Source organism: Pan troglodytes, chromosome 18 (assembly GCF_028858775.2).
Source record: "Pan troglodytes isolate AG18354 chromosome 18, NHGRI_mPanTro3-v2.0_pri, whole genome shotgun sequence".
Classification (NCBI taxonomy): Eukaryota; Metazoa; Chordata; class Mammalia; order Primates; family Hominidae; genus Pan; species Pan troglodytes.
In genome coordinates, this window is record NC_072416.2 from 12,548,819 (window position 1) to 12,574,241 (window position 25,423).

The following is a 25,423-nucleotide window of genomic DNA, read 5'->3' on the forward strand; positions in this document are numbered from 1 at the left end:
GTTTGGGTCCTATTTCCACTACCTCATAAAAACTCGGATGAAGGCAGGGAATGTGGCTTGCCTGAGAACTACATCCGCACCCATCTGGATCCAGTTTTCTAATATTTTTATTAGGAAACACATTCTTCATGCCCTCATACCCACAAACCTCTCTGTAGACATCAATTCCTGACTGTTCTGAGCAGCAACTAACCAAGCAAAGAGCCAAATGTCCCTGTGACTTGGTTAATTGAAGATGGACCGCATGCCTGAGTGAAGAACAGTTTCCCAAAGAGGCTTGGATTTCTGCCAAGGGACAACTTGAGTAAAGAGTCGTTTTTATTTATTCTTTTACCCATAGGTTATTTAGAAGTTTGTTATTTAGTGTGCAAACATTTGGGGAATTTCTGGAGATCTTTCGGTTATTAGATTCTAATTAATTTCAAAGTGGTCACAGAAATACTTTGTGTTAGTGAATCCTTTTAAATACACTAAAACTTGTTTTATGGCCTAGAATATGATATATCCTCATAAATTTTCTGTATACATTTGAAAAATGTGTGTTCTGTTGTTGGGTGGAGTGTTCTACAAGCAAATATTAGGTCAACTTGGTTGTGACATTGTTAAAATCATCTGTATCTTTACTAACTTTGCTTGTTCTAGCAATTATTAAGAGTATTGAAATCTCCTACTATAATTATGAATTTATTTCCCCTTGCAGTTACATCAGTTTTGCTTCATTATTTTGAAGCTATACTAGATGCATAGTTTTATCTTTTTGATGAATTGACTCATTTATCATAATGAAATGGCAATATTTAATGCCAAAAATCTTCATGATCTGAAATCTACTTAGTGTCTTATTAATACAGCCAGTCCAGGTTTTTAAAATTAGTATCAGTGTGTACATATTTTTCCATATTTCAACTTTCAACCTATTTATGCTTTTATATTTAAAGTGGGTTTCTTATGGGCACCTTAGAGTTGGTTCTTGCTTTGTGATGTTTATACTATTTACATGTAATGTGATTATTAATACAGTAGGTTTAAACCTATCATCTTGCTATTTGTTCTATCTAATCTTTGTTCTCTTTTTCCTTTCTACTTACCTTCTTTTGATAAGTTGAATATTTTTTATCATTCTGTTTTATTTCCTTTGTGGCTTATTAGCCAGAGCATTGGGGTTTTTTTAATGTGAGTGGTTTGTTTAGGGTTTACAGTATATATTTTAAATTTATCATGGTTATCGTCAAGTGATGTTATACCACTATACTACGTAAGTATACCATAAGACCTTCAAATAGTATACTTTGATTTCCCTGCTAATCTTTGTGCTATTGTTGTCATATTTACTTTTAAATTTACTTTTAACAACCTATTAACCTCATGCTACATTGTTAGTATTTTTGTTTTAAAAGTAATTTATCTTTTAAAATGATTTCATTGTTTAAAAATCCTCATGTGAGGCTGGGCATGGTGGCTCACGTCTGTAATCCCAGCACTTTGGGAGGCCAAGGTGGGTGGATCACTTGAGGCCAGGAGTTCGAGACCAGCCTGGCCAACATGGTGAGACCTCATCTCTACTAAAAATACAAAAATTAGCCAGGCTTGGTGGCATGTGCCTGTAATCCCAGCTACTCAGGAGGCTGAGGCAGGAGAAGGTGGAGGTTGTAGTGAGCCGAGATTGCACCACTGCACTCCAGCCTGGGCAGCAGAGTGAGACTTGGTCTCAAAAAAAAAAAAAAAAAAACAAAACCTCATGCGTTTAACAATCTAGTTTTTGTTTAATTGCTTTTCATTCTCTTGTGATGATCCATATTCTGTTTGGTATTACTTTCTTTCTCCCTGAAGAACTTCATTTAATATTTTTTGTAATGCAGATCTGCTGCTAATTCTTTCAGTTATTCTATTCTAAAAAGTATTTCATTTTCACTGTGGAAAGATACTATTACTGTGCAAAGAATTCTAAGTTTACATTGTTTTCTTTCAGTACAAAATATTTTTCTGCATTCTTTTCTAACCTGTATTGTTTCTGACGAGAAGTCGGCTGACATCTTTTTTCACTCTGACAGCTTTCAACTGTGGTATATCTTTTTAGCTGATATATCTTTAAAACTGATTTTGAGAAATTTGATTATGCTATGTCTTCATATTTCTCATTCTCAGGATTTAAGTTTTTTGAACTGAGGGTTTATAGTTTTCATTAAATTTGAAAAGTTTTCATTCCATTATTTTTCAAAAATTCTTCCTGCCCCCTTTTACTTCAGGGATTCAAATTAAACACACATTAAAATCCTCAATTGTGCTCAATTCATAGTTCAAATTGTGTTTTCTCTATGAGTTTCATTTGGGGAAATTACTTTGTTTTCAAGTTCACTAATTTTTTCTTCTTCAATGTCAAACCTGCCATTAATCCATCCAGTGTAGTTTTTATCTCATGCATTGTAGATTTTATATCTAGTAGTTTGATATGGTTCTTTAAAAAACATTCTCTATGTCTCCACTTGAATTTTTGAACCTATGAAGTTGAGAGTTAGAGTTACTCTCTATAGTAATAGCCCCATCTGCCAATTCCAACATTCATTTAAATCTGGGTAAGTTGTTACATGATATTTTTTCATTATGGATTATATTTCCCTGCTGCTTTGCATGCCTGGTAACTTTTGATTGGATGGAAGAAATTATAAATTTTAACTTTTTTTGTGCTGATATTTTTGTATTACTATAAATATCACTGAGCTCTGTTCTAGAGTGACTAAGTTACTTGGAAACAGTTTGATCTTTTCAAATTTTGCTTTTGATATTTGTTAGGCAGAGTGAGAGCAATTCATAGTCTACAGCTAATTATTTCTCCATTATTGAGACAACCCCCTTCTGTGTACTCAACTCAGTGCCCATGAATAACTGGGTTTTCTAGTCTGACTAGCGGCTAACCCTCACTCCATGTGAGTCCTGGGCTCTGTTATTTTCAATCGTTGGGAGCCTTCTTTCTTTGGCTTTAGGTAGTGTCCTCACCCTTATGTTGAGCAGTATTCAGCTCAACACTAAGGTGGGCCTTAGGCAGATCTCCATTTACGCGGATCACTTTTCTCAGGTACTGTCTCCTATGAAATCCAGCTGCTTTTGTTTCCTAGATTCAACTTTGTCTCTGCCATTCAGGGAGTCTGCCAGACTTGAATCCCCTATCCTTAAGTTGCAGCCTGGAAACTCTCTCAAGGTGGTGAGTGGAGCCATAAATAAAATGTGGTAAACTCACTTATTTTAGTTTCTATCTTCTTTTCCCCAATATTCAGGGTCTTAAAAATAATCACTTCAAATTTTTTGTCCATTTTGGTTGTTTCAGTCTGTAGGGGATATTACAGTCCATCTTGGTCTGAAGTAGAAGTCAATAGAATGGAATTCATTGAAGGTAAATAAGACCATTAAATCTCTCAAACATATCTCCAAGTAGTTAGAATTTACAAACCCCAAATTTATTTTTAAAGCAAATATTGAAACCCCCAGTATGACTAAGAAAAAGAAAGCAGATTGGAACCAAATACTTTACTACGTTAAATGACGCATTGGAAATTTTCAGCACAATTTCTTAAGCAAGTAATACGGGTTCCATCCGGCTCCATCATTTGCCATTCACTTGACAAATGTCATAATGCCACTGCACACCCCACCAGAGCAAATATTTTCTTCCAACCTTAAAATAACATCTACAAATTAATTCAGTCTGTCAAGGGGAACTCTCCTTGGGTAATTCAGGAAGTTTTTGCCTTTGGGTAAGGCACTCTAGGCACAAACAACTCAAATTCTCACCTGTAAGTTGAACCAAGAAGGAGGTTTATGATCTACAGCTACATGAAATGATCACTTAGTCGCAGATGACTATGTACCAGACACACCCAGCTGTAATTTTGAAAGCCAAGTTCATTTTACTTTGTTTTGAGAAAATGTGGGCAAAAGATTAGAGGCACCTCTCCAATCTTGGGAAGCCTCTAGTCATGGAAAATCATATCCCAGCAGTGCTTTATATGATTTCACCTGCAGCTTTAAGTAAGAATGTTTGACCAGTAATGCTGTAAGCATATAGGATAAGAGAGACCTATGTTGTACACACTTCCAGTTGTACTAACTCAGGTATGAAGATCTCTGGAGGTGAGCTATCAAAACTCCCTGTTATTGCTTATTCTAACATCTGCCAATCTTAATAATCATGAAGTTCTTGTTTTGGAAATAAATACACATAATGATGATTATGATAAAAATAATAAAAATGAGTACAAGACAACCTGGGATAAAATACTTTAAAAAGCCCTGGAGGTAACATGGATAAATAAACCAACCCAGGTGGGGACTGAGGTGTACTGAGCAGAGATGACAGTCACTTCCAGCTTCCAGTTGATCATTAGCAGGTCAGGATATGGGATTATTATCACTAACTCCATCTTTTTCATGGTAAACAAAAAATATAATTTTTGTGAAATCTGATGATAGTGTTTAAACACGGGGACTTTACTTTTGGAAACAGGAAAAACACTCTAAGTTTAAAAAAAAAAAAACATGCACACAACACAGGTCAATTTGCAGCCTCTGAAAGTCGTAACGTGGGGTTTGGAACCAAAGGAAACTGGATTTAACTTCTGGCTCCATTTTACATTACCTGTGTGGCTCTTTTCAAGTTCTATAACTTCTCTAGTCCTGTTTACTTATCTGTAATATGAATCATGATTTATAATTGACCTGCTGGTACTCTAGCATTCATTTACCTCTTTCTCACTGTTAACAGAACTCAAATTTTATTGAGACTTCATGCCTCCTGTAAGAATCTATGGAACTCAAGGGAAGTTTACCCCATTCCCAGCTCCAGGAGTAGGTCTGGTTTGATTTAACCTATTTGCCTTCTCTGTGACTGGGTCAGGAGTTTGGAGTTAAGCCAGTCAGTACCTGGCATTTTTCAAAATCACCATTATTGGCCAAAGATGGGTACATGACCTAATTTGGCCACAAAGAAGTCTTCCCAGGTGTTGCTACCAGCAAACTTGAGGTAACGAGGAAGTCAGTTAGAGAAAAAAAATCACACTGCCCAAAAAGCAGAGTCAAGAGATCATAGAGAAAAGAACTAGAAGCTTGGTTATATTGCACCTGAAGTCCAAACTTCTTCTGGAATTTTTGTTACGGGAACTAATTCAATCACATAACTTTGAGTTAACTTGACTGCTACCTGCAGTAAAAACATCCTAACTCACATCTAAGGATGAAAGATAATATATTTAAACAGATTGACACATAGGAGGAAGTCAATACATGGTAGGTCTTACCCTTAGAGTACTTTCACGTTTAAAAATATATATGCTTAGATAATGTAACCTATGAAACTTGAAGTTTCCCCACTCACCCTCACATACATAATGATGCGTTAATTAAATTAAATTTTTTAAACTTCCTCTTATTAATAGTGATGGAAATGAAAAGGAAATGAGCACATTTCTCAGGAGAGCTATTTTCTATCACATGGAAAACTGGGCAGTGTGGATTTATTCTTTGTGTTTGGCCAAGACTTAACCAAATGAAGCAGATCCTCAGGAAGCTGACTGTGGGGATTTGGACAACGGTACACCAGACACCAGCAGATCTGCCAGTTCATTTACCCAACTTTGAGGCCCATGTAGAAATGTGGCTGGCCTCCCATGCCCACGCAGAACACAGCTAGCACCATCACGCTGGACCGTGACTCCTCCATCCCTGAGATTCATGCCAGGATTTGAGGCACCAGGAACCTGGACGGGGGCTCATTCACACCTGCAGGCAGGCAGCATCCACATGGAAGCAAGAGGTGAGAGAAGCAAAGAAGCAAGGAGACAAAGGCAGAGAACAGGTGGAGAGGCCCGTTCTGCCTCTCTTGCTCCCACCTGGAAGGGATGATCAGGAGAGCTTTTGGCCTATATATAGATAGAGGTGCATAGACAGATACTCTTTCAGGAAAGCAAACCAACGATAGCTCATAAGTTAATCGGTCGTGAGCACCTGCCCCTTTATACTTTGCTGCATGCTTCTCCCTTTTGGTAGAAAGGATTTTTAACTTTGTCTTTTTGTACAATATCAGATGTTGCCCAAATCGTGTCCAGAATGAAACAAAAACAGAGGTTTTCCCCCTGCCTGAACTATCACTCCCTTATCTCTCCAGACCCCAAAAGCTCCATCGCCTCATCTCTCCAGATCCAAAGTTCCATCACTCGTCACTTACTCATCTGTCCAGACCAAAGCTCTATCACCTCCTCATCTGTCCAGACTCAAAGCTCCATCACCTCCTCATCTGTCCAGACCTAAAGTTCCATTAACTTCTCATCTGTCCAGACTCAAAGCTCCATCACCTCCTCATTTGTCCAGACCTAAAGTTCCATTAACTTCTCATCTGTCCAGACTCAAAGCTCCATCACCTCCTCATTTCTCCAGACCTAAAGCTCCATCACCTTCTCATCTGTCCAGACTCAAAGCTCCATCATCTCCTCATTTGTCCAGACCTAAAGTTCCATCACCTCCTCATCTGTCCAGACTCAAAGCCCCATCACCTCCTCATCTGTCCAGATCTAAAGTTCCATTACCTTCTTATCTCTCCAGAGCCAAAACTTGACTTGCCATCTGAGTCATGTCTCAAGCTCAGTATAATATTAGTTTCTTACAACTCAAAGGGTTCACTGCTGGGATGATTTGCCAGGCAATTCATTGTGTAATCAATTTTACTTTTGGCTGGGTGCGGTGGCTCACTCCTGTAATCCCAGCACTCTGGGAGGCTGAGGCGGGTGGATCATCTGAGGTCAGGAGATCAAGACCAGCCTGGCCAACATGGTGAAACCCTGTCTCTGCAAAAATACAAAAATTAGCCAGGTGTGGTGGTGGGTGGCTGTAATCCCAGCTACTCAGGAGGCTGAGGTGGGAGAATCGCTTGAACCCGGGAGGCAGAGGTTGCAGTGAGCCAAGATTGCATCACTGTACTCCAGCCTGGGTGACAGAGTGAGACTCCATCTATATATATATACATATATATTTATATTATATATTAATCAGCACATTGAGAAAGTAAAAAAAAATATATATATATATATATATATATATACACATTTTTTACTTTCTCAATGTACTGATTAAATAAAACTGCTGGTAGGATTAACTCTGCAAGGATGCACCAAACCCAGATATATTCACCATAGCCATAGATTACACATTTTTGGAAGGCCTACTACGATGTCTATCATGGAGCAAACACTGTGCAGACGCCCACCAGGCATCAAAACAAAATCAACATTGGGAACAGAGTCTCCATGTGGGAAGAGCACCTGGAATTTACAGCCTAACTCTTTCTCTCCAACATTCTCCTTCCCCTTGGAGGATTATTTACCAATTAATATTAAAGTTCCTCATGGTTTAAACCCAGGCCCTCCTGAGTCATCATTCTCCCCTGCAAGACCTTGCCCAGTCGTAGGGCTTTGACTGCCATCAATAAGCTCAAATCCTGTGTATTGCATTTTCAGTTTGTACTCAGACTCTTCTCTCTGATTGCCTACTGAGATTTCCACTTGGATATCTCAAAAGTATGTCTAATTTAACATGTCTAAAATTGGATGTCCCTGACTCTCTGTTCCCCAACATTTCTTTCCTCATTTCTTCTGTTTAGTAAAAGACACCACCATCTACTCAGCTATACAAGAGGAAAATTATTATTATAGCTCTTTTAACACCTCATATTCATCTGTCAAGTCTTGTCAATTTTATAGCCCAAATATGCATTAAGCCTGCCCATTTCTCTCTGAATCCACAGCTATTACTGTAATGCAAGTCACCACTTCCTCTTTCCTAGACCTGTGCTATGATCTCCCAACCAGCCTATGTTTCTACACATTAAAGCCTCCCAGCCCCAGTATACACTCTGTTAGCAGGCATCAGAGTAATAGAGATGGGGCTTAATTTGCTTTGTTTTTTCACAAAAGAGAGTGGCAACAAATAATTAGCACATGTCACCAAATTACTAAATTTCAAAATGAAAACTTCTCTAGTATTCATCCCTGGAGGAAACAGATCAATGTGCCTTTTTGTTCGGCATTCTGGTTCCAAAATCCTAAGACTTACATCTGGCCTAAGGCAAATGTGAGCAATATTTGTGCTTTATGTGTGACCCCAAAACAACCCAAACCACCTTTCCCTCAAGGTAAAGGCACGGCCAACTTCTGGTCCTCCCAAGCTGCCAGCATCAGGTTTCTACCATTTGTCGAGCTATTCATTGGGTGCCAATTGGAAATGATTGACTTGCATTGCAGGGCTGGCATACGGTTCTTTTGACTTCCAGCCATAAAAGGGAGGGCTGTGTTCCAGGAGAGATGCCACTAACAGAGATGATGCTGAAGAGAGGCTGTTGACTTAGTGCTCAGGCTGAACACCCAGCAAGCTCAGCCCACTCTCATGGGTCCATCAGGACTAGATCAAGCTGTGCCTCTAGTCCAGGAGAGGAGGAGAATTAACACCTGTAGAGTGCCAACTATATCCTAGATGCTTGACTAAGCACAATACCTGCATTTAAGTGGTATCATCCTTCCTATTCTTGGAATTTTCTCTGTTTACAATCAAGGAAATGGAGGCTCAAAGAAGTTAAGGAAGTCTCCCAGAATAACCCAGATAATAAGAGGGTTTGAACACAGCACTGTCTAAGTCTACATTCCACAAAGTCACATAGCTTTGGGAAAAATGATTTGTGTTCCTCTGGATTCTCTCACCTTGTATCTCTTGCTGATTTACTTTGAGACTCAGCTGTTTTTCCCACTTCTGAGTTCAGAGTCCCAATCAGATGTACAGCAAAGGCCCACAGGACAGCTTGGCCTCTGAGGTGCCTGATTTCACTGCGAGAAGTGTTTGTTGAGCATATGGTGATCCCCCAGATAAATATTTGCAAAGAGTTAATCACATTCACCTAGGGAAGTTTTAACTCTGGTCAAGCTCAGAGAATTAACTGAGCAGGCATTTCTATTGGCATTACAAAAAACTAACAGTGATCATTCTGATTACTAAATAAAAATATGTCAACAACCAGGTTTAGCACAGTCTCTTAATGGGTCATTAAACCAAGAATTTTTCCTATGTTATTTTAGAAATGAAGATTTAAAGTAGTATCAATGTAACTTAGACATGAATAAAACTCTTTCTCACATATATATCTTCCTTCTATTTCCCTTTCTGCAGGGGTAATAATTTACAATGTTGTTGGTTTTTAAAGCTGAAGCCTGACTTCATAACTCAAGAAGTCAATCCAAAACACATAAATGGTCATGCCAGGTGTCATCAATGAAGGCCAAATAACTTCCCTTCAATACTAATTCATAACTCTCCTGGGATAAGACTTTTTTTGCCCCCTCATTTGTGCTATAGATCTACTTGAGCTCTTCTACTTGATTTCCAGTGCAGTAACTTCTCCATGTCCTACTTCCCTAACTAAAATGGGAACCACAGAACATACCGTTGTAATTCAGTAATTAAAGAATAGAACTGAAATGCACTTCCATTGCTTGCTTTCCTAGCTTATTCAGAGCTTGCAGTGTAACAAGTATAAAGTTATAATAATGATGATGATGACCACAATAATAAGAAAAATAAAATTATAATAATGACCTGATAGTTATTTGTAAAATGCCTTCTCCATGCCTGGCACCATGCTAAATGTATATACTTTAAGATGTTACAAGAAGAAGAGATGTCTATCTTACACACACACCCTCTTTAGGAAAACTCTTTATTCACAGTTGTTAATAACTTATACTTGGTAAATATGTGGTAAATTCATAGTCAAGTCTGTCATACTACCTAGCCCATGAAGTTTTCTTGATGCCACACTGCCCTCTTCCCAATGGCCATATTTCTCCCTAGGTAATCCTTTGGTAAGAGGGTTTTGGTCTGAAAAACATCCACCCTCTCCCTTCTATGACCTCCTCTTCAGTAAGTATAAAATGTGTCCCCTCCGCTGTGGAATAAGAAACACATATATGCATGCAGAGAGAAAGACACACACACACGCACACAAAAATGCAGGTACACGTGTGCACATGTGTGTATATACATACCCATGTACATATATGTGTGCAAAAACACCTGTAGACATTCACAAACACACAGCACTCACAGCACAAACTTAATGCTTTGCATTTCATAAAACCACAGGCTAAAATGTGATATGAATTTCACCTGGGTCTATATGCTTGAACCAAGCCCCAAATAGGCATTAGTGGCTAGAGCTTTAAGCACCAGAAGAAATAAATAAAAGCTACCAAAAAGCAGCTTGGAAAATAATCACAGAGCATTGAGTCACCCAGATCCTACTCCTCTTGTTAGGTGCTGTGCTTTAGCATAAGGACATTTTTCTTTCTCCTATACCTCCAACTTGGGAGGCTGGGCCTCTACTATGGAATATTCCACTAGCCCCCAAACCTCAGAGCAAACAATAGATGAATGACAGCCCTGCCCCGCCTGATAATCACATGATGGCCTTTTTGTGTCTCTCCAACTATGAATAATTGGTGCTTAGCTTAGGTAAGACACCAAAGACATTTTTTGAATGAACAAATGGTAATATCATGGGCTATGGCATGAAGAGACACTTACTTCACTCATAACTTTATTTCATTTTTATTTTATTTTATTTTTTTTGAGAGACTGGGTCTTGCTCTGTCGCCCAGGCTGGAATGCAGTGACGTGATCTCAGCTCACTGCAACCTCCACCTCCCAGGTTCAAGTGATTCTCCTGCCTCAGCTTCCCAAGTACCTGGGACTACAGGCGTGCACCACCACACCCAGCTAAAGTTTGTATTTTTTTTTTTTTAGTAGAGATAGGGTTTTACCATGTGTTGGCCAGGCTGGTCGAACTCCTGACCTCAAGTGATCTGCCTGCCTCAGCCTCCCAAAGTGCTGGGATTACAAGTATGAGCCACCACGCCCGGCCTAATAACTTTAGATCTACAAATTTCATCCACAGTAGTAACCATTTACAGATTGCTTTTCCATATGCCACACACTGGTCTAAGATGCAAATGCTTTTCTTGTCCCCATATGACACCTGAGGGAGCAGACGTGGAGTTCAGTGACTCACCCAAAGTCCGAAGTCTAAAAAACTACAGATCAGGTTCGAACCCATGCAACCTGGTCCCAGTGCCCATGCTCTTAACCGTGATGCCACTGCCTCCCAGGGGGCCCTGGCCACTCATGAACTGGACAGATTCTTGTGATGGAACCAGACACAACAGCCGGGATTCCACCAGCCAAACAGGTCATGGTTTACCTTCACAATTTTGGGAGTTAACAGTGACATGGTCTGTGCTTGGTGAAGGAACAGATGTTTAATAACTGTGCAGTAGCAAGGAGGTTATATAACATGGCTGAGCTATTTTTGAACTTCGGAAAATGCTGACTGCTCTTTTCAAAGTGTCTTCTGTAAAATCAGGAATATTAAACATGAAGAAAATGTCCCCCTTTCCTGTACTTTTTTTTGCCTGAAACTCTATGTACAGAAACGGTTGGGTGTAAGGTCATGAACATACCTTCCCTTGCAAGCAGCCCCTGGTACCACGCCCAGCCCATGAGCAATAAATCAATGTTACAATATCCTAACTGCACCAGCTCTTTGCCTGAGATTATAAATAAAGTCCATGAGGACCACCAAGTGGCATGTCTAGCTGGCCCCACGACTTTGTTCTCAACCAGTCAAAGCTGGATCCCAGATCCCCTCAGTAACTCACCACGAAGATATCAGGTATGACCTCATCTGAACTTCTTCTGGAGCTATTTGCAACCTCCCTGCTACATAGGAGGAATAGTGAGAGCTATTTGTTTATCAGATGCTTTGCAGAGTAAGACCTTAATCCAGCTGCAAATGTAATTTTTAAGCTTGAAGTGAAGAACTCCTAACTCCAGAGTCCTGGGCTTCTATTGAACAAGCTGGTAGATCTAACACAGGCTACAGATAGGTCTGTTCTCTGCTTTCAGCTATCCAGACTGAAAAATATCTTACTATAAAAAAACCTAAATGTCCATCAAAGAGGAATTATATAAGTGTAAAGATGGAACACTTATACAACAGAATATCATCAATAAAATAAATGCAACTGAATTATCTTCATAGAGGGATTTTGAAAACATAAGGTTGAGGTAAAGGAAGTTCTAACACATTAGACACCATTTTTGTACGTTAGACAGAAGTATGCATTGGGAATACGGTTGCACATGTATGTGTATTGAAAGTACGAAAACATGTACATGGATTTGGATGTAAACCAAATTGATTATCATGTTTTCCCTTCTATGGAGAGAACAGGAGAAAACTGGGACAGGGAAACAGATAGAATCAGAACTTCTACATTATCATTAATGTTTTATTGCTTTTAAAATGTTGAAACAAACATTAACCTTTGGCAGGTTTAGCTTTGTTCCCTATGATGAATATCGGGTTGAGTATTTTATCAGATTCTGTTGTTTTCTGTACTATTCTTTTTTCAATATTAAAAAAAGAATTCTTATTACCTAAGTTTGTCTTTAGATAAATTTCCCCCACCTTGATCAGACTGTATGGTGTTTGAGGAGAGAAGTTATATCTTAATTCATCTATGTATCCCAGGGGCTAGCACAGAGTCTGTTGGTTGGAAGCAATGATAGACAGAGGATAGAATATAGTGCCTTGACCAGGTGTGGTGGCTCATGCCTGTAATCCTAGCACTTTGGGAGGCCAAGGCGGGTGGATCACCTGAGGTCACCAGTTTGAGACCAGCCTAGACAACATGGTGAAACCTCGTCTCTACTAAAAATACAAAAATTAGCCAAATGTGGTAGTGCGCACCTGTAGTCCCAGTTACTTAGGAGGGTGGGGCGGGAGAATTGCTTAATCCAGGAGGCAGAGGTTGTAGTGAGCCGAGACCGTGCCACTGCACTCCAGTCTGGGAGACAGAGCGAGACTCTGTCTCAAAAAAAAAAAAAAAAAATTAATGGAGATATAATGCTTTTTGTTTTTTTGTTTTTAAATGCTTTCTTTGGCCTTTCTCTAGCTCCCTGTCAAGGGCAGCCTGGCAGGTTTCCACTATTCCCTGGGGTGGGCGTCAGGGACCGTGGGAGATTGTGGGAAGGAGAGACTGCCTGCTTGTGCCTTATCCAAACTTACACACTGGGTGGACACCACCAGCCCTGCATGGATGGAGAGATGTTTCATTAAACACCAAGCAGTGGATGGCGACTTACCACGCTTGATGCATTGCTTCTCTGGGGCTGAAATACCATTTACAAAATTACTGTGTTTAAAGGCGTAACTTTGGGAAATTGCGCAACAGCATTTCACAGCAGCAGAATTTTTTTAAAAAAGAATAGAATCCAGGGTGGTCACTGGAAAGGGATCTAAATGTCTTGCCAATTATCCTTCTAGAATTCCTTTTCCTGTATATGTTATATTTAAATTGCCCTAAAATTGAGTTATGTTTCCATCAAAATTATATGTTTCTGAATATTCCAGCTGCAGGGCACATATTATGATGGAAGTGAGAATTCATTAGCCTCCTTTGTGTCTTTGGGCTGGCAGCAATCCTGCCTCTGTAAGAGACTCCCATGTCTCACGCTGATTTATCTGAGTTCCTTCCTGATATCTGGACAATTATTTAAAATGCTGAAAGTGGCAGTGTAGAAACAGGATTACTAAAGAGAGTAAAAGGACAGAGGATGGAGAAATGTCAAAGGAGCATGATTTCTTAATTCAAGGTTCATTTTTCAGATTTATGTTAATTTTAAGAAGTATATTCTGTCTACTTCATCACACACACACACACACACACACACACACACACACACACACACTCCTCCAGCCCCAGTTCAGAGATAACCTCTGAACTGTAGCAGATTCAAAGTCCTAAAGCCTTCCAGAAATATTTCAGAGTAACATAGTACCCTGCTGGTAATAAACCAACATGGTTTGTTGACTGTATTTCCCTTTTATTATTATTATTTTTTTGAGATGGAATCTCACTCTGTCACCCAGGCTGAAGTGCAGTGGTGCGATCTCAGCTCACTGCAACCTCTGCCTCTCCCTCTTGGGTTCAAATGATTCTCCTGCCTCAGCCTCATGAGTAGCTGGGATCACAGGCATGCTCTACCACATCTGGCTAACATTTGTATTTTTAGTATAGACAGGGTTTCACCATGTTGACCAGGCTGGTCTCAAACTCCTGGCCTCCAGCGATCCACCCACCTCGGCCTCCCAAAGTGCTAGGATTACAGGCATGAGCTACCACGCCCAGCCTGCTGACTGTAATTTCTGATGACCAAAAACTTCACTGATCACTCTGGAAGTTATTTAATATTACTATGTGGTAAATACTGTGCTAAACAGTACTTTTCATGCAGCAACTCAATGAATATGACACTCTCTAGAACATTGGTCCTCAAAGCACAGCCCCTAGACCAAGAACATCAACATCACCCAAAAACTTGAAAGAAATTGCAAATTCTCTGGGCTCACCCCATATTTTCTATTACATTAGAAACTCTGAGATTGAGGCCCAGTGATTTGTGTCTTAACAAGTCCTCCCAGAGATTCTGATGCCTGCTGAGGCTTGAGAACCGCTGCCTAGAAATTAGGTGCTATTATCATCACTTTGCAATAAACACCTGAGGCCCAGAAAAGTAAAATGACGTGCAAGTCATATAGAAAGTGGACGAGACAAGCTTTGAACCCAGACAAGTCTAACTCCAGAGTTGAGGCCCTTAATCACAGTTCTACACTGCTCATTATCTGAGGAATAAAGCGTGGATTAAATCAGTGAACATCAGGCAAAACCATGCAAAATGGGGATAGGAGTGATCATTCTAAATCTCAACAGCTGAACCATAATGATGGGCCACAAGGAACAATGACACTTCTCAGAAACCTAAAATTTAACTTAAATGTTTGCCAAGATGGGAGTAGTTAAATAAATTATGATACATTCACATAATGGAATATAATGCAGTTCTGTGAGTAATGTTTGCCAAGATTTCCAATGGCCTACAAAAATACTTAGAATATAAGAAGGGAAAAAATCAAATGCAAAATCAAACAGAGACCAGGAGCACTAGTGTGGGAAGTTTCCCCAAAGCGTAACACGTTGGTGAGGATGTGGGAAACTGGGTGGTTTCACAAACTGTTGGGGTGACTATAAATTGGTGTTGTTATTTTGCAGGACAATCTGGCAATAGATGGTTCCACTTAAAAATGCACATGAATTAGGACCCAAAAATCCTATATCTTAGAATCAACCCTAGAAAAAACACTTGCACATGTGCTTAGGCATGTATAAAGATTATCACAGCTGTTTAGCTTCTAATAGGAAAATAATCTGACAAAATCCCTAAATTAAATGTTTATAAGACAAATGATGAATTCTTGAGGTGATGAAAACCCCATTTACCCTGATGTGATTATCAAACATTGTATGCCTGTACCAAAATACTTCACTTATCCCATAAATAAACACATTTTTGTATTGGGGGTTGGGGCGGGAGGTGGGGATGATCAATAGGGTAAAAAAAACATAGAAAGAATGAATAAGACCTACTATATGACAGCATAATAGGGTGACTATAGTCAATAATAAATGACTTGCGTATTTTAACATAAAGAATATAATCGAATTGTTTGTAACTGAAAGAATAAATGCTTAGGGGATGGATACCCCATTCTCCATGACGTGCTTATTTCACACTGCACGCCTGTGTCAAAACATCTCATGTACCCCATAAATATATATACCTACTATGTACCCACAAAATTTTTTTTAAATAAAAGAAAATTAACTCCTAAATTCCTACCATTATGCAGACTGGATAACTAAATCATGATACCACGATATCATATTGAAGAATGTGATGAGGGCTATGAGGTTAGACTTATCTGGGTTCAAATCTTTATGAGTTACAAAAAATATAGATACACTTGAGATACAGCCATAGACAGACAGACAGATCGATCAATCCCAGGTGTAGGTTTCCAAGATATATTGTTGAGTAGAAAAAGAAGGTAAGTTGCAGGAAACAAAGTCTGATGTGACTTTTCTTACAAAGGAGATGAAAGAAAGAGAGAGGAGAGCAAAATAAAAGTCCCGTAAGTAAACACATAACATTCTGCATTTTCAGTGCATATTTCCAACAATGAGTATGTAAGCAAGCAAACAATGACAACAGCAAAACTCTGATCCCACTTTGGGAGACAACAAGCCCTTTCTTACGGGTGCAAGGTGTGCATCGGGACCTCTGGCCTCTCCATCTGCCCGTAGCAGCTGGCCTTGGCCTCGGGGATGTAGGAGAACTTCTCCAGCATAGAAGATGCAGCGGTGGTTAGGATGCCAATGCCGTCCCTCACTCTCGCCTCCAGGCTGTAGTCCCAGTCATCGTAGGAGACAGAAATGAGTCCCGATGGAAACTCTTTTGGGATGAGCTCCGTGTTCCCAGAGACCAAGCTGGGGACAATCCAGAAGAAATCATACCCGGTGAGACCAAGGGAGCGGGCCTCACTCAGAATGAGAACAGCCTCGTCTTTGGAACAGTAGAGCAAGATGACAGAAGAGTGGATCTTCTTCAACTGGACTTGTGTCTTTGCATCCTCAAAGGAAGTGTCCAGTGTGATCACATTCTGCATGTCCCAGCCCACAAAGCTGTTGTCCACTGTGGTCTTGACGAAGCTGATGAATTCCCTGTAGCCAGGGAAGATGGTGGTCACCAGGGAGAAGACATGCCAGTCATAATCCTGCATGATCTTCAGCATGACCGTGGCTTGCTGCTGGATGGACGCTCCAAACTGGAAGAAGGTAGACGTCGGATCCTGCCAGTGAAAAGAAAGTAAAACAGAGGATGAGGCAGGAGGTTGTTTATATAGAAGCACAAACTGCATCCTAGAAGTAAGGAAAGTAAATCACACATCAATCATTTGCAGACATTCCTGAGCATCTACTATATCCCAGACTCCAGAAAAGATCCTGCAAATACAGAGAAGAGAGAAGCCCCTGTACTCAGGAGCTCATAGCCAGGTCCTGGAAGGATGTCTGTAATTATTGCTTGCTTATCATCTATTCTTCTCATTTTCCTCTAGTTCGTCCTGCCCCTTCCTCCTTTGAGTCTATATGGTTCTAACAGAACAAACTCTATCTGACCCCCACCCCAGCTCATGACCGGAAAATCAAGCCACGGAAATAAAACAGCATCAGCAAAGACAGTTTTCTAACGATATATTTGGAGCCCCATAGAGTCTGCCAAGTATGAAGCCATTTCTCCTGGACCCCTTTGTTATACAAGCCAGTGAGTTTCTATGTTCATTTAAGGAGTTTGAGTAGGATTTCTGCCACTTGAACATACGGCTCCCACATAATACAGAGTATCATAAATACCATGTGGACATCTACCTTTTCAATCAACAAATATTTATCGAACACCTTATTAAGTGTTCTTAATAAGAATTAAGTGGAAGACAACTTCTACAAACTAAGAGCTAAAAGAGGTATATGAAGTGCTGAAGGAGAATCCAGGTGAGGAAGAGGAGAAGTGCATGGATGTTACAGTCAGAGGAATCCCGAGGATGCACTGCGACTATCTCAGAAGCTGTAGATGAACGCATCATGGCGCCGAAAGGAGGCGGACGATACGATGTTGAAGAGCTTGGCAGAAATCCAAGCACATAGGGCCTATTCAGAGCATAAGGGAGAGTCACTGAATGCTCTCACCCTAGAAAGTGGCATGGTAACTTATGTCAGGTTAAAGGGCCTCTATTAGCCCTAACATCTCCACCCATCTACGATTGTGAGAACAAATTTCCATTTAGAAAAGGCAGCTGATGCATACAGTGGTACAATATACAAACTGCCTTCATACCCCCTAACTCATCAAATCCCCATAATGATCCTACAAAGTTGGTATTGCTGGCAGGGAAAATGAGGCTCAAAACAGTCACAGAGCAAGTAGACATCTGTACCTCAGTGCCATGACTCTGCATCCTGCCCCCTTTCTGACACTCAATCACAGTCTTCCTGGGATCACTGAAGATCTGTATGGAACAGATGCTTAAACCACGTTGTTGACTTGTGGACATGGTGCAAAAATGCCAACTAAACAGAAGGTATGCCTCTTTGTTAGAGCAAAACAGGATTTGAGAAGTGCTGAGATGTATTTCTTTCAGGGAACTGAAAGAATTATCAAAAGGTCCACATCATATTACAGCCATGTTTTTATTTTGCGTTCTGTATTTACCATGAGTATTGAACACAACCTCAACAGGATAACTTATGGGGATTCCACTGAGAGAGAGAGAGAGAGAGAGACAGAAAGAGAGAGAGAGAGAGAGAGAGTGTGTGTGTGTGTGTGAAAGGTGGATGTTCCATTCATGTTTTTCAGAACAATACTTTGTAGCTGTGCATGTCAATTCCTTCAACAAGTTTACATCACTTTCCCTGTGGGTGCTCACTAAAAGTTCTATCAGAATGGGCCAAAAGCTATAGTTCTTCGAAATACTGCTCTTTTCTGAAATGCATGGGTTTGGGGGATAATTTGAGTGAAGCGTGGCCTGAAGACAGAGAAGAAACAAGAATAAATGTCTTCTGGGCCCCTTCCAACATTGTAGTTCCATGAATTTTACCTAATTAAATTAATTAAAGTGGGTAATAGATTTAAAGACTTTGGATAATTATTGTTTTCCCTACAGTAGCTTTTGCAGAAATCTAATATTCTTGAATTGATTAACCATTTTAAATCACATCTCAACAAGACTGTGAGCTCCTCAAGGGCAGAGATTTTTGTTGTTTTCATCTTTATGACCCCAGAAACTGGCAGAAGTCTTGGCACACCCATAAGTGGATGACAAGGGAATGAAGATGTGAATGAAGCCTAAAGGAATGTCCTTCGTTAAGACCAGAAATGGAAAGAATGGGAATTCAGTATCTGAGATTGTATTTTGTGTGGATTCTGAATATTGTGTCCAAAACAAAACAAAACCAAACCTTCAAGATCATCACCTACGCCTTCCTACCCTGAGGAACTACCCAACCATCCAATACCCAACCTATATCTCAATGTGTCCTTTATTGATAAAGAGGAGAATATAGAAGACCTATAAACCTCAGCAGTTGTCCATAGAACTTCATTAATGCCAAAATAGGGCAACAAGATAAAAAAACCCCCACCAACAGAAGACAACACAGAAGTAGAGTCTAAAGGCAATTATATTCACCAACCTCACACACTGTGAGACGCCTCTTGGGATGGGGCAAAAATGTTCTAAATTACAAAAGAAATGTGATAGCTCCCATGTAAATGATGCCTCAAAGGAAGCCAGTCACCAGAGTTACCTTCTGACTGCAAAAGGTGGTGGATCAGCATCTTGCACTAGGTACACAAGGAATACAGAAAGCTCTCAACAAGACACATGCTAAAGGCACCATTGGAACCTAATAAAAAGGGTCTATGAGACACTTCCTTTGGAAGATTGGTATTGGTGGAGAGGTGGAGGTCAGACATGCCAGATGGTGATGGAATGTGGGATCCTCCAACACCCTTGCTCTATGTACTCTGAGCTAGACATGACCAGGGTACTCATGAAAAGGTCTGTGCACAGAGCAAAGCTGTAAGCACACGCATCTTATCTGGTTCTCCACATGTAGAGAGGAGGGCATGGCTGCACTGTGAACTTCCTCAGGAGAAAGATAATTGGAGGGACAGCAGTTAATCGGCCCAGAGCCAGCTTGGCACAGGCCATCTGTGAAAGAGTAGGTCCAAAAACCCTTGCTTTGTGCTGTCTCTACCCCCTGTCATGCCAAACTTCAGCCCAAGCTGAATCTCTCCCATTACCCACTATGCTGATCCCCATTCACAGCCTCTCCGCAGAAAATGGAGAATACTAGAACCTCTGGGGTTGGACTACCCAGCTCCAATCCTCATTATGTGGCCTTGGATGGGGGGAAAAAAAACACTCAGCCTTTCTAAGTCTCAGTTTTCTCATCTATAAAATGGGTGTGGCTATGGTAATAATGATCATAGTAAACATGCTAGAAATACTTACTCTATGAGAGTCACGTTGCTCCTCACTTTCTAGGTGCTATCTCATTTAATGCCACCCCCAACCACCTTATTAAGTTGGCACTAATAGTATGCCCATTTTACAAACGAAAAAAGACCCAGAAGTAGGGTGATTTTTCCAGGTTCGTACAGGTAGAAAATCAGGTTTGCCTGCCCTCAGGGTCTCGAGTTTTTACCTCTGCACTCTGCTGTTGCCAATAATGGTGCTTCCTCATTAAGTTGTAGGAATTAAATGATTCTCTTGTATCAAAACACCCAGTGTAGTGCCCATCACGTATGAAGTATTCAGCAAATATTTCACATCAGGAGATTATGCTATCTTTTGCAAGAGGTAATCCACACTCTGGACTTGGAGCATCTCAACAACTCACCCTGTTCAGAGCTGCCTGGTTGAAACTCTTAAAGCACCCCTTTAACCATGCCACTGCCCTGCTCTATAGTCATCAATAGCTCCCATAGGCCTACCATGTTAAGTTCAGACTCCCTAGCCTACCCATCTATGTGCACCAGCTTTATAGTTGAAATACCATGAGCTCTAGGGTCTATTGAACCTAAATTCAAGTCCTGCCTCTGAGGGACCGTGGCTAACCTAGCCAGCCTTTGAAAAAGTGCTTAATCTTTCTGGGCCTGAGTTTATTTACCTATAAGACAGGAATAATGACCCTTCCATCACATGAGTCTGCTGTGAGAATGGGATGAAAAGGTAGAAGTGGGAGACTCATCTGTCCACGCCTGACTTTGACAGTTTGGGTGCTTGTCTCCACATCCTCGGTCCTACAGACCACACAGACATCGTCAGAAACCTAAGAGGGTCCTCATCCTATTTCAAGAACTGGCCTCTCCAGGTCCACTGACATGCTGATTTCAAATCCCCACCACCCCATGCAAACCAGCTCATTCATTCTGAGCCCAAGGAGCCTGTATAATGCAAAGAAGAAACTGCCTTTCCATACAGCAATGAATCCATGCTTTGGAGAGAAACCATCCCTAATGTCCTTCCTGGGCATCATGCAGTTACCCTGTACCACTGTCATTTCTATTGGTATCTTAAAATTCAACCCCATGGACCAAAAGCATCATCTACCCCTTGGAGGGACAGAAGCAAGGGCCTATTTGCAAAATATAATTGCGTAGCAAAGCAATGAAGAGGCTCACATTTAACTTTGGGATTTCCTAAGGTGATTTTATGAACTGGCAGGACATGATGGGGAATCTGGCCACACTCCCAGGGCCTGGCGTCCAATATGCCAAATAGCCCAAAGCCCCTGAACATCCTTTCCATTCCCTGTCTTGATGGTAGAGGCCACCTCTCCTGCACTTACCTCCTCCTGCCATGGCTCAGCCTGTATTTTTCGGATTCTACATATCAGCCTCTGACCACCTCTGGCACTCGGCTTCCTTAGAATGTGCAGCTGGGGGAGAGGAACAGATTTCATACACCCACTTTGGTTCTGAAGCAAAAGCACTTCTCTCCCCATGCTCACTGCTCTGCGGAAGACAGAACAAACTGTTTTAAACACAGAGCGAGGGAGGCAGGAGGGTGTGGGATTCTGGGTGTCTGCTCTAGACTCTGTGTTTCAGTACCATCATAACTGAGGACTCATTCAATCAGGTCTAGAGCATTCAATCCTGTTCCAGAATGTTCCAGAGCTTGCTGGGTCCCCAGGGTGACACCTGACTCCATGGGTACCAAAGCCTGGTGTTTCCTAGATCCTAATAGCAACTTACATTCCATTTACCCATTCATAAAGGTTACAAAGCCCATCCACACCCATTATCTCTTTGATCCTAACTACTCAAGAGATAACGCAAGTGGCATAACACTCATGGATGGCATTTCTCCTAAAGACACAGGATGAGCGGTTAAATGACTTCCCTGAGATCTACATGGCCCCATGGTGATGGCAGCTCAGTCATCGTCAGATGCATCCAGTTTTCCCTTGCTCACATCAGTGGCTCTCATTCCTGGCTGCACATATGAATCCCTTGAAGAGTTATCAAAGAATAACCTATGCATTGTGCCCCATGCAAGTCTGATTGAAATGGAATCTCTGTGGCCTGAGTATCTGAACTTTAAAGCTGATTTATTAGTTTTTCCTCTGTTTCTTCTCAACAGCAGTATGGTTGAGAAGTAGGTATTCAAGTTAGTATCTTTAAAGCCAAGTACAATGTCTGACACACACTAGGGGCCTGATAAGTACTTGGGGAAGGATGAGCAGGGCAGGAGGCTTACACCCAAGAAGCATGAGAGAATTGGTCACTATTGTCAACCCCACACCCATTTCCACAACTTATTTTCCTGCTGTCTGCCAAGAAAAGGAAATAATGGAGGTAACTCAGCAACGATCCAGAGAGACTCCTGGGGAATTTGCATTCTCCTGTTGAGGATTGCCCTTGTGAGCCCTGGTAAGCCCTGATGTGCTTTCTGTTACTCTCATAGTGTATCAGCTGAGCATTTCAACATATTTTATTTCAATTTCCAGGGGTGAGAGGAAAAGTAAAAACATCAAATAAGCCTGGTAAGCCTGAGGATTCAGATGGATAGCATTCTCACGTGCACATAAGCTGAATTGGTCACACTGGAAAACAACTACTCCACCACCACCCACCTCCCTCCCCCTTCCTCTGTCATCATCATCCTCCATCATCATCACATCCATCCTCCTCCTCCTCACCATCATCATCATGACCATCATCATAGCCAATATCTCTCTTGGGCATATCCAATATGTAGCTCTATATAGCATACAGTGGGATGTCTTATTATTATCCCTGCATTAAATATTTTAATCTGGATCATATGTGGTTGCCTAGTTGCGGAGAGGTGTGAATCTTGCATGTCCTTCAGACTGACAATTCTTGAGGGTAGGGCACCGTGCCCTCCTGACTTCCGCTCAGCACCTTGCAGACTGCTGGACCACTTCTTTGAGAAGGAAACTGGCACAAGCATCCCCCCTAGAGTGCAAGACTGCCCGTGGGCAGGAAAGGATCCCATGCTCTATGTACTTAAGCAGACCTGCCAGACCTACCACTCTAGAAAGAGACATTCATTCGTGGATTGTCTTTCATTCATTCAACAAATTTAACAAACTCCAGCTCTGTACCAGGCATTGTTCCAGGAAAGTGAATCTAGGGAAGGAGGCTACCAAAGTGAAGGACCCTGATTCCATGAATTTTACATTCTTAGGGGAGGAGACAAACAAAGAAGGACATCAATAAATAGAACAATTGGCCGGGTATGGTGGCTCATGCCTGTAATCCCAGCACTTTGGGAGGCCAAGGAAGAAGGATTGCTTGAGGCCAGGAGTTTGAAACCAGTCTGGCCAACCCCAGAGTAAGACCCATCTCAAATTTTAAAAATTTGAATTAAAAAAAATAGAATAATTTCAAGGAAATCAAATGATGTCATAGTTCAGGAGTGGGGTGGAGAGAGGAGCCCCACTCTAGGTCATCTGATCTGCTACATTGGAGCTGATCAAAATGATATGAAGAAGGAGTCATCCAGGCAAAGATTAGGGGTGAGATGAGAGTAGGGAGAGCCATTCCAGCAGAAGACACATATGCCAAGGTAAGCGAGGGTTCGTCAAGTTCAGGGAACAGAAGGAAAGTCAGAACAGCTGAAGATTAAGGAGCAAGAGAGAGTGGTGAGACATGAGTTAGGACAGGAAGCAGAGGCCACATCACACAATGAGTGCCCTGTAGTCAGGATAGGGAGTCTGTATCTAATTCCTAGGTCAACTGTATTGCAAACAACTCCTCTGCTAAATGTGCCACCAGTGTCTCCCAGTAGGGAACCTGGGAGAAACCTGGAATTTGGGGGATTTTGTGTAAGATAACCCTGTTCTTCCCTCTGGAATTCTGATCTGTGCCAATAGGTAAGCCTACATTGACTAACATAGAAGGGCTGTCATACATAGAGGGGTTGCTGCTGAACTGAAGGAAGCAGCTTTATTTCTGGAATAAAAAGGAGTCTTTCAGGCTTTCCCATAACACTTGCTAGGTTATGACTTGAAAGATGCAGCCAGCATCTTTCGTTTGCTATATCATTTAGTCAACTGGTACTCTAACTTCAAATATTGTGGCTAGAACTTCCATGTTTTCCTGGGAATTTCAGACCTTGTCCCAGTTTACCACCCAGAGCCAAGTTTCCCACTATCAAGTCCACAATGCCAGAGGAAAGAACTCATAAATGCATGGAGAAATGTATTTCTTGATTCTCGTTGCAGCTGATTTAGGACAGCCCAATATACTGTACATTAATTAGGACCACACAATGATCATTGCTCTTGAACTCAGCCCTGCTTTCTAGATCATTAGCAGGGCTGGCCAAAAGGAGGCCCTGCTGAGATTCAGACCCTTATTGTTATGCAAGGAAACAGCAAAGACCCAAGCTGGCTTTACCTGGTACTCTGTCAACCTGCAGGTGAGCATCTGACTCCACGCTTCCAAACAGGGTCATCAGCAATTATGGATTGTCTGGGGCTAGGTCCAGCTAATCTCACACAGAAAGCAAGCCTGATTCCCACTAAAGCCAGAGGGAAATCCTACTGGACCAGAGACCATGGGGTTGGGTCTCTGAGGAGCTGATAAACTTAAGCACAAGGAAACAGCTTTATTTTGCAAGTCCCAACTGTGACTGGGCCCCTGGCCTTCTCTGTGCCTCTGAAACTATTTTCTTCAGATCCCTTTTTTTTCATGAAGCATGGGCCTCCCTGAGCCACCTGGTGGATATTTTTTATTCTGACCACTGAGCATCTGTTCTTCCTTTACTGGTAATAGTGAATTCCCCCTGAGAGCCCTCATTTTCCTCTCTCTCAGTCAAGCCACTTGGCCCATAGTGCCAGTCATTAATTCGGGGGTGGAACATTTCCTAATCTGATCTAATCAGAGTGGCTTTCTGGATTTATGAAGAAAGGGACTAGGAAAAGACAGCTTCTTTTACTGTTAGACTTGAACTCGGATGGATGTTCTACCAGAATTTCTGGCAGCCACCCAACCACTATATACCATCCTAAGAAGAAAGCTATCAGACTCAAAGTTTAAGCTGTAAGATGGAGAGTTACCAAGTTCTGATATCCATGTTGAACACCTTGTTCAAGCCACACCTGAAGACGAATTCTCTTGTTGTCAATTGCATGTCCCAATTAATTACCTCATTTTGCTTAAGCCAATTTGATTAGCTTTTCTGTCACTTGCAATCAAAGATTACTGATGCCACTTTGGCTAGGAAAAAAATAATGTAACATGTTTAAGTCATCTTCCTGAACTTGAATCAGAATAATTCAAACTACAGGGTAGTGCATCTCTCTTCATCATCCTTCCCTTTTCTTACCATTCTTCTCTTTTTCTT

At 41.2% G+C, this 25,423-nt stretch overlaps 1 protein-coding gene across 4 annotated transcripts in view; it reads right to left on the reverse strand.

Annotated features, from left to right (window-relative positions):
- GRIN2A (glutamate ionotropic receptor NMDA type subunit 2A) overlaps positions 1-25,423 on the reverse strand; it is a 428,905-nt gene that overhangs the window by 168,376 nt on the left and 235,106 nt on the right. For 3 of the 4 annotated variants that reach the window (XM_054668020.2, XM_054668019.1, NM_001034189.1), the window contains 1 exon segment: positions 16,242-16,834. In XM_054668020.2, coding sequence (XP_054523995.1) covers positions 16,242-16,834 — 593 coding nt within the window. 4 annotated transcript variants of the gene reach the window in all.